The following is a 14,825-nucleotide window of genomic DNA, read 5'->3' as shown; positions in this document are numbered from 1 at the left end:
CTTGAACCCGTGTCCCCTGCATTGGCAGGCGGATTCTTAACCACTGTGCCACCAGGGAAGCCCTCCACATAAATTTTAAATCAGCTTTGAGAAGCTACAAAAAAAGCCTGCTGTAATTTTGGGTAGAAATGCAAATTGAATTTGTAGATCAATTTGGGAAAGAATTGACATCTTAATAATATTAAGTTTTTCAACCCATACACAAGGTATATTTCTCTATTATCTTAGGTCATGTTTTATTGTTTTCTTTCTACAAATCTTGCACGTATTTTGTTAAATGTAATAAGTATTGCATATCCCTAAGTATTTTTATGCTAGTGCAATTAGACTGTTTTTTGGTTTGTCTTAATTTCCAACTGCTCATTGCTAGAATATAAACATGTTATTGATACTTCTTTATGGCCTTACTAAACCCACTATATATTCTTGTAGCTTTTTTGTAGATTCTTTTTGTTTTTCATTGTAATGTTGTCTATGAATATAGATTGTCATACTGTTTTTCTCTTGGATCTGTATGCCTTTGATTTCTTTTTCTTGCCTGATTGCACTGTGTAGGACCCTTTGGTGTGGTTGAATAGCAGTGGTGAGAGCAGAAATTCTTATCTTGTTAACAGTCTTGGGGAAAACATTCAGTGTCTTAACATTAAATATGATGTTATATTTAGTTTATTTTAGTGTAGAGATTTTGTAGATATCCTGTATTAGGTTGATGAAGTTTCCTTTTGTTCCTAAATTGCTAAGGGTGTTTATTACAAATAGATGTTGAATTTTGTCAAATGTTTTTTCCCTACATTTATTGAAATGATTGTATACTTTTTTGGTTTGTTGATATGATGAATTATTTTGATTGATTTTCTAATGTGAACCAAATCTGCATTCCTAGGATAAACTCCACTTGATTATAACGAAGTATCCTATTTATTTATTGCTGAATTTGATTTGCTAATAATATTTTGTTAAGGATTTTTGCATCTTTGCACCTATGAAGGGTGTGGTTCTGTAGTTTCTGTAGTACCTTTGCCTGATGTGTTATCAGGATAATGCTATCCTAATAAATAATTTTTCCTAAAATGGGCAGTAGAATTTTCTAGTGAAAATTCTGGGCTTGGAGTTTTCTTTAGGAATGTTTGTAACTATGAATTCAATTTATTTAATGCATGAAACTATTTATCCATCTATCCCTACTAATCCTGAAGTGGGGATTTGGGTGGCACAGCATACATGACAATTAGTGTGTCTCTCTCCTTTTTTAAAGTGTAAATTTTATAAAAATCAGGGAATTTGTTTTGGTCATGTGTCGTTCCAGTGCTTAGTATTCCTGGCACATAGTAGACACTTTGTAAATGATTTTAATCCTTTTGAAACTTGGATGTGTCCTATACTTTATATGTGCATTTAGTGGGATCATTTCCTTTTTCCAGAAATGTTGCTATTAAATTCATGGTGAATCTAATAATTGTTCAGGTCTTACTAAGAAGTGACATTATTGTCATTTGAACAAGCTATTATATACTGTTGGTGTTGTTCTTCATTTATATGGCTTAGCCTCCCCTCTCTGCCAAAGGTTACATATACCTATAGGATATTCTATGGCTCTAATGCATACAACTATAGATGGGTGAGTGAGTGAATGAATGGATAAAAGAACTTGGTTTTGAATGTCCCAGTGTTCTGCTCTTCATATTTGGAAGTGTATTTTGCTTTTTGTAATTGTCAATATTTCTCAATAACTGTGTTAGTTAAATCAAGTATTTTCAGTGTCATGGAGAACTAGCTATTTAATCTGTGATGAATTCTTTTGGAAAGCATTATATCCCCTTTTTCCTATAAACTGTTTTTGTTTTTCACTGACTTTTCTTAAAATGAAACTCTCCCACGTTATACTTTCAGAAGGTTCACAGATCTAAGTCTGATTTGGGTTTGACCTGACCTACCAGGAGCAGTTCTGTATAATCACTGTCCTGTTTAGATTTCTCTAAAACTGAAGTGCCCTCTCTCTCTTTGCTCCTTTGAACAGGGGACAACCAGGGGTCATTTCAAATCTACTAGGGCTTCTCCAAGCTCAAGTGACTGTCCTCTTCTGCCCTGACTTATAACTACTTCTCATCCTGAGACTAACTTGGCTCCTGTTGATGAGGAAGCTGAAGGTGAATGACAGTTTCTTTCCCTGAAAGTTGCTGACTGTCTTGTCATCCTTTGGCATTTCTAACTCTGACATGATACTCTCACCTAAATTGGATGATACTGATTTGTCCCTGGATGAGAATGGCAGCCTTGCTTCATTATTTCCTCCATCTTTGGGCACATGCAAATTTTCCTGCTCCTGCTGCTACCCAACCATAGTTATGCCTCAGCATTAGGTAATGAGCTCTTTTTCATTTTTATTTCAGAGACGCCGTTATCAGGCTTATTGGCAGCACTACTCTGAATGAAATCTTTTTTCTTCTTTCTTTCTTTTGAAATTGATCATCATTTGATTTGTTTTACCTTATAAATTAATTTTTTTCTTCTGCCTTCTTTACATTTTTTCCCTAGATACCCAAAAGTACATGTGATATAACCCATCATTTGCACTTTTCTTTCAGTTCCTTCTTTATTTAAAAACATATTTCTTATGAAAAACATGGAGTATGTTAGCATTCATGCAATATGAAACAATTAGATGAAAATTTTGAATAATAATTGTGAGAAGTGGTATCTGTGCTTATTACACATTCCCCTTAGAAAACACTGTGAAAAGTATTGTTTGCTGTATTTTAGAAACTCCATAATTACCATGTGATGTGAGTTGTTATGGTAACAGGGTTTTCCCCCTTCCTATTAAATAACAGAGTAAATGGTTGCTTGAGATGTGATTGAATTGTCAGCTTTCAAGCTAATGTTATCCTCATGGGAAGGGGGAGTGGGGGGAGAGGGGAAGAGAGAGATAGACTGAGCTGGAGAGAGAATGAGGGAGGGACGGAGGGAGGGTGGAAGGAGAGAGAGAGTTTTAAATGTCCAGAAAGCACCTACAAAGTGATGAGTGTCATTTTACTTTAAAAATGTGTCCTCTATAAGCCCTCCCTTCTTGTCTTCCATCACTATTTGTCAGGGGACAGGAATAACAGAAAATTTATACTGTGCAAACAAGATTACTATTGACAGACAACTGAAGCCTATGATTTCTTATTTATAAACAGTGGGACATTGAGTGGCTTTGGGGGTCTCTAACACTAAGTACAAATGGTTTTTCTTCTGGGAATGTGGGAGGAGTGTGTGTATGTCACAGACCAAATGTAGTAGCTCACTATTTGTGTGTCTGGGTAGCAACTGAAGTTAAATACTTTTATTCTTTTGATATAATATATACATCTGGGAAACATGAATATGCCTTACTTTGTGAGACTGAGGTTTTAAAATCAATAACAAACACTTTACCTGTTGATTTTTATGTGCTGCTCTACCTTATCCCATTCTAGTTTTACAGTCAAACAGCCTCACCAAAGCTTGTCTTACTTGATTTAAATTATTTATTGAAGTGCTGTTAAAATGGGTATTTTCTTATAAATGAATAATTGTATTTGTTAAGATCACTCAAGAGGCAGAAAACATTACCAAATTTCTGGGCAGTATATTCTGAACAGTAAATTATGTAATTAGGTAGCCATGTAGTTCCTTCAAGAAAAACACGCATCAGTGAGGAAACAACATCTCCTTTTTCATTCTGTCTTCTGACATTCCCGCTACATTTATGAATTGTGTTCCTAAGCAGGATACTTCTGTTGAGCGAGTATTTCACGTATATGTCATTAGAACTTGTATGATACAAATTAAAAAGTTTCGTTAGGAAATTTCAAAATACAAAGTTTATAATACCCGCTTTAAAATTTCGCCTTGTCAGTCACTGTGTTTTTAATCTGGAATGAAACATTTCCCAGCCAGAACATTTTGGACATGTTCTATAAAATTTCACATAACTGTATCCTCAACAACTTGTGTTTGTGTTTAGCCGTGCCTACTAAAAAAAGTTTTCTAACATTGTGTTTTTACACATCATAACTTTCTGTGATTACTTGTTTATGACAGTGTGGCTTTCACGTGACTAGATTTTGCCTTAAAGCGAACACTGTACGTTTAATTGGTTAAACTCAGCAGGTACTTAAGTGAACACTTAAGTGTGAGATACTGTTGTGGGTTTCATGGGAGGGATTCCGGGATGAATAGGATATGATCTCTGCCCTTGGGATTGTATGAGATTAAGGTGCATGAACAAATAGTCTAAGATGGAATCTGTTGAGTATAACAGGAGAGGCATATAGTGTACTTCCAAGCATAGAGATGGGAGAAATTATTTCAGAAAGTTAGAGGTGAGAGAAAGACTGGGCATTAAAAGCAGCAGAAGCAATCAGTGAATGCAGAGGTCTTGTAGAGTATAGGACAGTCTTGGGAATTGGTTTATAACCCAGATCAACCAGAATACAGGTTAAATGAAGGAGAGGAGCAGAAAATCAAGTGGGGAAATTGGATGAGGATCTTAACCAGCAGGGCAGCAGAGTTCTCACATAACAACAAATTCTTTCTTTTTTTTTTTTTTTTCTTTTTTTTGCCGCTATGAGTGGCATGTGGGATCTTAGTTCTTTGACCAGGGATCGAACCCGCCAGGGAGGTTCCTACAACAAATTATTTCTTAATTTGATTCTAAAATATTTTGGACATAGCACAAAAGAATTTGGACTTTATTCTTTAATGAACCATCAAAGGTTTTTGTAAAGAAGTTCTGAGTTAATGTAATAGTAGCAACACCACTCAGGATGTATTAGAAGGAGGAAAGATTTTAGGCTGTTAAGAGATCAGTTAGGTGGCCTCAGTAATCAAGGCAGGAATTAGGACTCACCCAGTGAGAAAGTAGGGACAAACATAGTAAACATTTTAGAGGTAGAGATGACAGTTGAGTTGGGGGCAAGGGAGAAGTCCAGGATAAATCAGAAATTTCAAACCTGGTGATTGTAATATTGATGGGGTAATATTGATAGGAAAAGGAAAGATAAGAGGAAGAGTGGATTTTGAATGATGATGACAAAGAAGTATACAGAGGGTATTAGATGGTGGGAGGTGAATGTTTGAGAAGTGTATGTTCTAAAAGTAGCCATTTTCAAACTATGTATTTTAAATTTTATTTTATTGAGTTATATGCATACAGTAGGTTTCTCCCCTTTTAGTATATAGTTCTATGAATTTTGAGACATGAACACATTTGTCTAATCAGTACCACAGTCACGATGAGAGCAGTTCTATCACCCGAAAATCCCCCCATGCTCCTTTGTAGTCAGCTCCTCCCCCGCTCCCCCATCTCCTGACAACCACTGATCTCTTTTATGTCCCTCTAGTTAAAACTGTGTTTTAAAGAGTACTAGGGACCACACAAAGTAGACTCAGATGATCAAGAGGGCTGAATGCCAAGCCCTCAGCCTTTATCCTTACTTCATTTACACAAATTTTGCTTCTCTGTTTTCTGTTTTATATATTGGCATTTTACTTAATAATTGGGGTGGGCTGGAAAAATTACACAGCTAAATACTCGACAACTTTTATTCTACAGTGTTACTGCTACCACTCGAGCCACCATTATCTCTTACCTGGATTTTTGCAGGAGTCTCTGAGTAGATTTCTCTGCTTTGACCTTTGCCTGCTACAGTCTGTTCTCAACAGAGCAGTCAGCATGATCCTTTTACAATGTAGATTAGATTGTGTCATTTTTCTCAAAGCCTTATAATGGCTCCCCCTTTAGTAAGAGTAAAGCAAGTCCTGAGAAGTGACCTAGAAGGCCCTGCTTTCTCCTGTTAATTCTCCAGCCTTCTCTTTTTACACTCTCCTCTTTGCTTACTCTATCTGTGCTAGTTACCCTGGCCTCCCTTCTGTTCCTAAAACAGGTCAGCCACGTGCTCACTTTAGGGACCTTTGCCTTACCTTGTGTTTTTTTTTTTAATTGAGGTAAAATTCACATAACATCAAACTAACCGTTTTAAAGCTTAAAGTGTACAATCCAGTGGTATTTAGTACATTCACAGTGTGCAACCTTCACCTCTGTCTAGTTTTGAAACATTTTCATCACCCTAGGATGAGACCATGTATGCATTAAACATTCCCTCCCACTTCTTCCTCTCCCTACCTCCTCCCCACCCCTGGAAACCACTAACTTGCTTTCTCTCTCTATGGATTTGCCTATTCTGGACATTTAATATAAATGGAATCATATAACATGTGACCTTTCGTGTCCAGCTTCTTTGACTTTCACATAATGTTTTCAAGGTGCATCCACATTGTAGCATGCGTTAGTACTTCATTCCTTTTTATGGCCAAATAATATTCCATTGTGGATTTATCATATTTTGTTTATCCATTTATTCATTCATGAACATTTGGGTTATTTCTGCCTTGCGACTACTGTGAAAGTGCTGCTTGAGCTTTCAGGTACAGTATTTGTTTAAATATGTCGTTTCGGTTCTGTTTGGTATATACCTAGGAGTGGAATTGCTGGGTCATTTGGTAATTCTATGTTTAACTTTTTGAGGAACCACCAAACTGTTTTCCACAGCAGCTGAACCATTTTACGTTCCCACCAGTTCTTCATCTCCTTCAAGTTTTCACTCAGGCTTCATCTTCTCAACGAGATACCCTGACCACCCTATTTAGTCCTGTGACCTGCTCCTGTCCCCACTCTTGCCTTATTATCCTTCTTTTCCCCCTTTACCCTACTTGCGTATTTCCCTAACGTAGTCTCTTTTTTAGGCACGTGCAGTAATGTTTCATTATACTTAGTACTACCTCTTACACATAGAAACTCTTACTCTATCCTAAGTCATAGAAGCTGCTCACCTCAGCAGTCCATTAGACACCTGTTATTCACGGCAAGGGTATACATAGTTAGCCTTAGAAAAACTATTTCGTGTGTTAATTAAAATCTGGTGCACAGTGGTTGAGAACCCTGCTTTATCATCTGTTGAATAACAGGGTTGAAACTTCATGATTGGAATTAGTTTGTTGCTTGGGCTTCCTTCAAAGCCATCTCACCAGTATAGCAAATTATACATGATTTTCATACTTTAATAATGCAAATTATGTTTTCCAGCCTAGAAACATGAACCTCTATGGGGTGACTGAACACATCCTAAAATGTGTTTTTGTTAAACATGGTCAAGGAAGTCTTTTCTGCCTGTAACGCAACTGGAGAGTAAGGGCATGGCTATGTTTAAGCTGTTTCTTCTGTAAGGGAAAGAGCGAGAAAGTGCATTTTTAAAGAGATTTAGTCACAACTAACTCCACAGAACGCTAAGACTAGGTGTAATCTCATAAAACCTGGGGAGTTCAGGCAGGTGTCTAGGCTCAAGCATGACTACTTCCCTGCACCCACCTTCAGATGTGGTCTGAACAACAGCAAGAGGGTTAGCTTTAGTCAGTTTACAGTCTCCCTGTAAATAGGTTTCCTGGTATGACAGTCTTTGTTCTTAGAAGCTCAGCATTTGATTTGCTCATGTTCCTTTACATTTTTTCATATTACTTTCTTTTTTTTAACTCAAGTTTAAGAAGCCAGTTGAGATCGTTGTCTTTCCAAGAACATCCAGTGCTCTTTTTGCCAATTTGCTGAGACTGTGGATATTCTCAGTTGTGCAATGATGTCCATGGATTATGTGGCAGCAAAATTTTAAAATATTTAAAATATTTTGAGGTTCTGAAGTAAGAGATAAAAGTTTTGGTTGTGGTGTTTGTATCCTTTCAGTGAAATCCAGGTCTCAAAATGGAACTTAAAGATAATTAATGTATTTTTTGAAAAGGGTAGGAAAAAGCTAAAGGGAAGTCCCCACATTTTGGAAACAGAGAGCAAGGTCAAGGACTAATGAATGCCTCCACAGCTTCCTGGATAACAAGAGAAGAAGCAGGAATTGGTAGGTCCCTTCCTTCAAGGAGTTTTGTTAACATGTTGACAAGGCTTCCCCTACCCTACTCAATAGAGTGAGTACTTAATCAGAAAAGCAAGAAATCTGACTATAATTTTTTTAAGGTTCATTTCATGATCTGAGTATCTTTTTCATACAGTTTGAGTATCTACTTTTTAAAAAAGAAGCAGTGGGATGAGGAGTGCTAGACTGAAGACAGACTGATCTCTTTGTTTCCATAGATGCTTCATAATTTTGCCTTATAATCTATTTGTGTACATTTCTGACTCTCCCTGCGCATTTCTGAACTCTGTGCAGATACTGATCGATTTATAATCCTCACATCCTTCCAGAGTCCCTTGCGTATAGTAGGCCCACACTAAGACTGGGGTTAAAGAAAATACCAGAAGCCATGGAAACCAACTGTATTCAGAGAGGCTGTTCTCTTCCCCATCACAAAGTACTTGAGAAAATTAATTCCTATAATACAGTAAAATCTCTTTAAACACTGTAGTTTTCATGTAGTTATCATGATTCTGGGGTAATTATGTGGAAATTTGTTCTTTTTATGTGTTTGTTGTTGTTTTTTGTCTGTAAGACACAGACTAAAGTTTCCGTTGTTTGAGTTTAGATGAGATGAGTTACAGGAAACATGAAATGTGATGCACTGTGACTATTTTTTCTTGAGTGATCTTTCTTTAACAGAAGCAGACCTGGGAAGATTTGTCGCAAGATAGCAGTATACTAATAGGTAGAAACAGAAATGACTATGAAAACCAGATGTTTTGTCTGGGCCTGTCTTTAGAAACAGGATTTCAGTGTTGGCATATATCATTTTTCTCTTGTTTACCCACACTGATTAAAGGGCATTTATCTAGTGGTGTGCTCAATTGCTGTGTGCCGGACTCATTTGCATGCTCTTAACATCCTGGTTTCTACACAACATGATATTTCTGTTGGCAATTTAAGTTTATTACTTCAGAAACTGTCATATTGGAAGTCCAAGATGTGAGCAATATTTATTTTTATTTAAAATTACTAGGGGAATTTGTTAGACAATACCTAGTTTCCTGACATTGGCAAGAGGCTTTACAGAGTTTCCCCCTGATTTTCGAGGACATATTTGTATTACACATACATCTTAACTTGTTATTATTGTAAGATTTTATTTGCTTTAATTTAGAAAATTCCAGGCTTACTGTATTTTGTCTTTACAGGACTCTAAACTCCTCTCCTTTGAAAATATCCGAAAGATCTTATTTGTGGTTCTGATCCTAGACTGATTTGGTTTGTTTTAGAATCCAGACCATAGAAATGAAGGGAAACAGAGAATTGATGATACAGTTTTCATTTTATTCTGTTTTAATACTGTGCAGCCTAATTTATGTCATGGTTCATTTTTCCCACAGGTTCACATCCAGCTTTCCGAGTGGCACCGTGCAATTTTTCTCCCACAGGCCTGGCTCGCATATATGACTCGTGCTTATCATGCCATTTTACAGGTAATGAAACCATGGGGTGGCTTGCTCTAGGGCGTGTCTCTTTCTTAAGGTTTACTACAAATACGTATTTAGTGTAAGAGCACTTAGGAAAATAGCACTATCAAAAAGGCAAAGGTGGGCTTCCCTGGTTGCGCAGTGGTTGAGAGTCCGCCTGCCGGTGCAGGGGACGTGGGTTCGTGCCCTGGTCCGGGAAGATCCCACACGCCGCGGAGCGGCTGGGCCCGTGAGCCACGGCCGCTGAGCCTGCGCATCCGGAGCCTATGCTCCGCCACGGGAGAGGCCACAACAGTGAGAGGCCCGTGTACCGCAAAAAAAAAAAAAAGGCAACGGTTATTTTTGCTCATAAAAGAATGTGAGGCATGCATATATAACTGAGCTTAAATTTTAAATGTGATGCCTGTCCCCCGCCATATGTGTGTTCCATCCAGAGCTGCCTCTTGAGCGCTCCTCTCCGATGTCCTGCTGCTCTGTGAACGCCTCTCATTGTCCCAGATGTCCACCGTGGCTGTCCCACAGCACCTCAATTTGAGCATGTCCCAAACTGAGCTCATCATTTCATCCTGTACCTGCGCCCTCTCAAGCTGGACTTGCTTTTACATCTCCAGCTTCGTCTCTTAACCCTTCCCCTGAATTTTCGGCCTTGCTCAATTTCTTTGTTTTCCCAAACTCAGCATGTCTTCCCTAACCTCTTGGCTTTTACCTACACTGTTCCTTCTGTTGCAGGCACTGCCATTCCCTCTCTGCCTTTTCAAGGCTGGTTTTGCAGCTTTTCCCTTTTTCTCAATTCCAGGAGTAAGTTTCAGTTTGTATTTATAGTTGTCATAGTCATGAAAGGGGCACATGTTGGAATGGCAAATTTCTACTTGTTTTTTTACATGGTTTTATCTGTGTGCCTTCCCTCTCTGTGTGCCTCCTTAGAACCCGTGCTTCCCTTTTCAAAGCACTTATCACCCTAGTTTTATGTCTGGGGCCTTCCTCCAGTTGGCTCTGTTCCTTAAAGCCAGAAGCTGTGTTTTCCTCTCTGTCCCGTCTCGAGGACCTGACATGGTGTCTAAAACATAGTTAGTGCTCACTAAATAAATGAATTACACTCAATTTGACTTCTTTTATTCCAGTAATATTATAAGTTATAGCTTGTGAGTTTTAAAATTAGAAATAATTTTTAATCAGTTTGGGAATATATGAACACTTAATAGCATAAGGAAAAAACTACTAACTCAATCCTTTTTCCTGGCTTAAAATTCTCTGTTAAGGATGATAGAAAAAAATCTAAATTACTTAAGTAATTTATGGCCCAAAATAAGATTTTCATGAGGGCTTAGGAAATGAGGTGTTATGGTTAAAGGTAACAGCTGTCCTAAAGGATAGAGGCGGGGCCGGAGGAATGACTAAGCATCTCAGCATTGATGTTCTCACATTAAAACCTTGCTACAACATATTCATTCTAGAATTTATAAAGTACTAATGCATCTTCAGAGATTCTGGTTCACTGGAACTGAATAGGAGATCAGGAATCTCCATGTTTACCAAGCTGCCAGGTGGTTTTAATTCAGTCTATCAACCCTACTCTGAACAACAGTGTTTTAGATGGTTCCCCAAACTAAACTGGAATCTGCATTTTAAAGACATTCCCTTGCAACCATTGTTCCCTTTTGCTTGGCTTACACACTTTTTTATCCTCAGCAGCATCTAGCCACTTTGTTTTGAGTAGATGCATAAGTGAATGAATGAATTACCCCTACACACCCTTAACCAATTATAGTTTTTATTCAAGAAGAGTGAGATTGCTCATGAGAGTATGCACTTTTTCGCACATTCATTTTTCCCTTTGTAATTTTGCAGTGTTTTCCTTCACCAAACATTTATGGCACGTCCTTTACTGGCCAGGTCCTGTGCCGGGTGTGTGGGGTAGAAAGGAATAAAGCACTCCTTCCTCTCAGTGAGCTCCCAGTCCAGTGCAGGAGACTAACGTGTCCACTAACAATGCCAGTACAGATCTTTGATGTTTTAATAGAGGATGTACTCCAGTATAGGCACCTGGAGCCAGCAAGAACAACTCCTCCTGCAGCATGTACTGAGAATTTTATTTAGCTCTTAGCATAAAGAAGGCGAAATTGAGTAGGATTATGGTATAACATGCAGATGACAAGCAACTGATTAAAAAAAAAAAACCCTCGGTGGTTTCTTTTTTATAACAAGAGCTACCATTTGTTAAATAACTAGTGTCTGTCCAACATTTAATGTATAGTATTTCAATTCATCTTTACAGAAGCTCTTTGAAGTGGATATTGGTAACCTCATGTAGAATGGGATTATAGATGGGGAAGCAGGGTTAGCTAGGAAAGCAAAGCAAACTGCACAAAATCTAACAGTCAATAAATGAGAGAACTGGAACTTAACCTGGATTTGTCTGATTCCAGAGCCTCAGCCTTGGCCACTGCATCATGCATTTTCCCTAACACCATCATTAGTTGTTATAAATAATGCAAATTGGTTTAATATTTTAGAGGACAGATCAATTTATGAAAAGCCAGCTGAGTATTTTTAGTAACACAGGTCAATTATTCTGCTTTTCTACTGTTGTAGGTGATAGTGTGTATCTTTATTTATTTATCACTTAAAATCTCTTTCCTTTGGGTTTCTAATAAGTCTAGTTCCATTGAGAATTGGGGATTAAGAGGTGAAACTCAAAGTAGGGACTATAATAAAATTTTCAGTATTATTTGAAAACTACAGCAGTACTTTTTAGGCTATCACTATTATTTGAAAGTATGCTGATGCATTTTAACTGTTCAACAAGTCTTTTTAAATGAGCCCACACACTTAAACAGAATTTATGGGATCTTAGAAGAATTAGAACAACTGCCAAACTCCTCATCTATATCAAGAATTTCCATCCTGGAGGATAACTCTTTGTTCAGTACAGGAGGTATAGTTACTTCCATCTGGTGTTAGACATATTTCATAGTATTAGACTAGAGCATCATTTAGAGGAGCCATGTTTTATTCAATAAGCCTAGGAGATATGCTAAAAGGTGCATTCTACATTATTTCCCAGAGGTTGACTATAACGTGAATGTTTGCAATTTGAACACTTCTAGTGGCTTTTGCTTAGGCGTCAGCTTCCAGCCTTATCTAATTTTTCCACAAGAACGTCGGATTTTGAATTATAAACATATCAAAGTGGTTGACATGAGGAGGTATTTGGATTTCTTCCCATTAAGTTGAAAATGCAGATACGAGTTGATAGACAGTTCCAAGTCCATTTTGGTAAAGTGCCCTCTACAGGTCGGCTTTACCTTGCTGCCCTTGTGGGATGCTGAGGAGGTTAAGGTCTCCAGCCTTTGGTTAAAGGGCCCTTAGGGACTCTGAATATGACCTCAGACAGGACAGAGAGGTTAAAACAGGTTGACTGCAGATACTTGTTTCCTGAGTTGGTCAGCTGGCTGCACAATAATCTGAAATCAAAACCAGTCAGGAATTGTGACCCCTAGTAGATTACCCATTGACCATTTGTAAAGGTTGTTTGTTTGTTTGTCTTTAATGTGCAGGTTTAGAGTTAGGTAAAATTTGCTCACTGTAATCAGCAAGCTTGTGGTTACCTAGGCCGAAGATTTTTTTTTTTTACAAAGGAAGAGAAATAGATAAATTAATAATTGGAATCTACAGGCAATCCAAAAAACTCAGTTCAGGACTTCCCTGGTGGCACAGTGGTTAAGAATCCGCCCGCCAATGCAGGGAACATGGTTTGAGCCCTGGCCCAGGAAGATCCCGCATGCCGCGGGGCAACTAAGCCTGTGTGCCACAACTACTGAGCCTGCTCTCTAGAGCCTGTGAGTGCAATTACTGAAGCCTGCATGCCTAGAGCCCTTGCTCTGCAGCAAGAGAAGCCACTGCAATGAGAAGCCCACACACTGCAACAAAGAGTAGCCCCTGCTCGCCACAACTAGAGAAAGCCCATGCGCAGCAATGAAGACCCAACACAGCCAAAGATAAATAAATAAATAACTTTATTATTTTTTTAAATCTCATTTCAAGTGATCATTTCAGCCTTTTCTCTCCCAGTGAGTGTCCCCACCCTACCCCCCTCCTTAACCACAGCTGTTAACCAGAAGCAGAGGTAACTGAGTTAAATGCCATTGGATCTCTGTTATCAGTAGGTGAAGAATTGGATGCAAAGTAGATCTGAATAAATAGTCTAACAGGGGCTGGGTAGAAGGAATTAGAGACATTTCAGAAGAGGAGATTGAGAAGAACCGAGACTCTGAGAAAGAAAAAATGAGAAATTTACTTAGTCACTATAGAATAGTTGTACTGGTTTATGGCTACAGGAGAGATCAGAAAAGTAGGCCTTTTCAAGAGACTGCACATATACTGGCCTTTTTGTGTTTTGCTTATTTCTGAACAGATTTTTAACCTTTTAATTTCTTATTTGTCTTTTTTTGGAAAGCATTATGGAAAGTAAATGTTTTAGTAGGAAAGAGGTATGATTTAAGAAGCATAACAAACAGAGAAGGCAATAAACATGATTTTCTATTTTGCCTACCCTCTTGGGAGGCTGCTATCAATATTAAATATTAATATCAGTATCTTGCCAGTTTGATCACCTCTGATACCTTGCTCCAAGAGACAGAGGGCGAATGAAAGGGTCAGGATTCTATCATTGAAAACACAGAGATGGGGATGAACATGATTGAAGTAAATAGAAACTATGAAGGATGTGAACAGAATGCGCATCAGATCTCAGAGTGCCTGAACTGATGAGCCCCAGGGCACTGTGTGCTGGAGGTTGTGCAAAATACAGGGACTCCTTAGATGGATAAAACCATCCTTGTACTCTTCAATGAGTTTACAGGCTAGCAACTGAGAGTATATGAGAGAAATACAAGGACATGTAACTTTATAGTCTGGATATTACATTTTGGGGAACCTTTTACTCTTTGAAAGTGTACAGATTAAAAATATGAATTATTTCAAGAAGGATTTAGATATATTCATGAGAGAATAGATTATAAGAAGATAATAAGGGGAGTTTGTTTTTGACAGCAAACCTGGTAATGGTAGCAGTTATTTGGTACCAGTCACTGCACTAAATAGACACTTTTCCACATTATTTTATGTGATGCTCTAATACCATGAATTAGGTGTTTGCTATATTTTACAAATGGAAATTGAAGCTTAGAGAGGTGAAGTAACTTGCCCAAACTTACACAGCAAGTAAGTGGAAATGACATTAGGTCAGGACATCCTGATTCCAGAGCCCACATCCTTAACCTAAAGCTATATTGCTTCCCTCTCTAGAATATATATAGAGATTAATTTTTCTTCTGTAGAGCACACCTTAGAACTCTAAAATCAATAAGAAAAAGGCAACCAATAGAAAAATGGACAGAATAGGAAACCCAAATAG

The 14,825-nt window shown here is 37.9% G+C and overlaps 1 protein-coding gene across 3 annotated transcripts in view; it reads left to right on the top strand.

Moving 5' to 3' along the window:
* FOCAD (focadhesin) overlaps positions 1 to 14,825 on the top strand; it is a gene marked incomplete at its 5' end in the record, with an annotated part of 286,040 nt that overhangs the window by 194,449 nt on the left and 76,766 nt on the right. For all 3 annotated transcript variants that reach the window (XM_079706945.1, XM_079706946.1, XM_079706947.1), the window contains one exon: positions 9,323 to 9,415. In XM_079706945.1, the coding sequence (XP_079563071.1) occupies positions 9,323 to 9,415 (93 nt within the window). The remainder of the gene's footprint in view (positions 1 to 9,322; positions 9,416 to 14,825) is intronic.

The sequence above is a fragment of the Hyperoodon ampullatus genome (assembly GCF_949752795.1).
Source record: "Hyperoodon ampullatus genome assembly, chromosome: 6".
NCBI lineage: Eukaryota > Metazoa > Chordata > Mammalia > Artiodactyla > Ziphiidae > Hyperoodon > Hyperoodon ampullatus.
The sequence above is the reverse complement of the archived record's forward strand: the minus strand, read 5'-3'. Positions and strand labels throughout refer to the sequence as shown.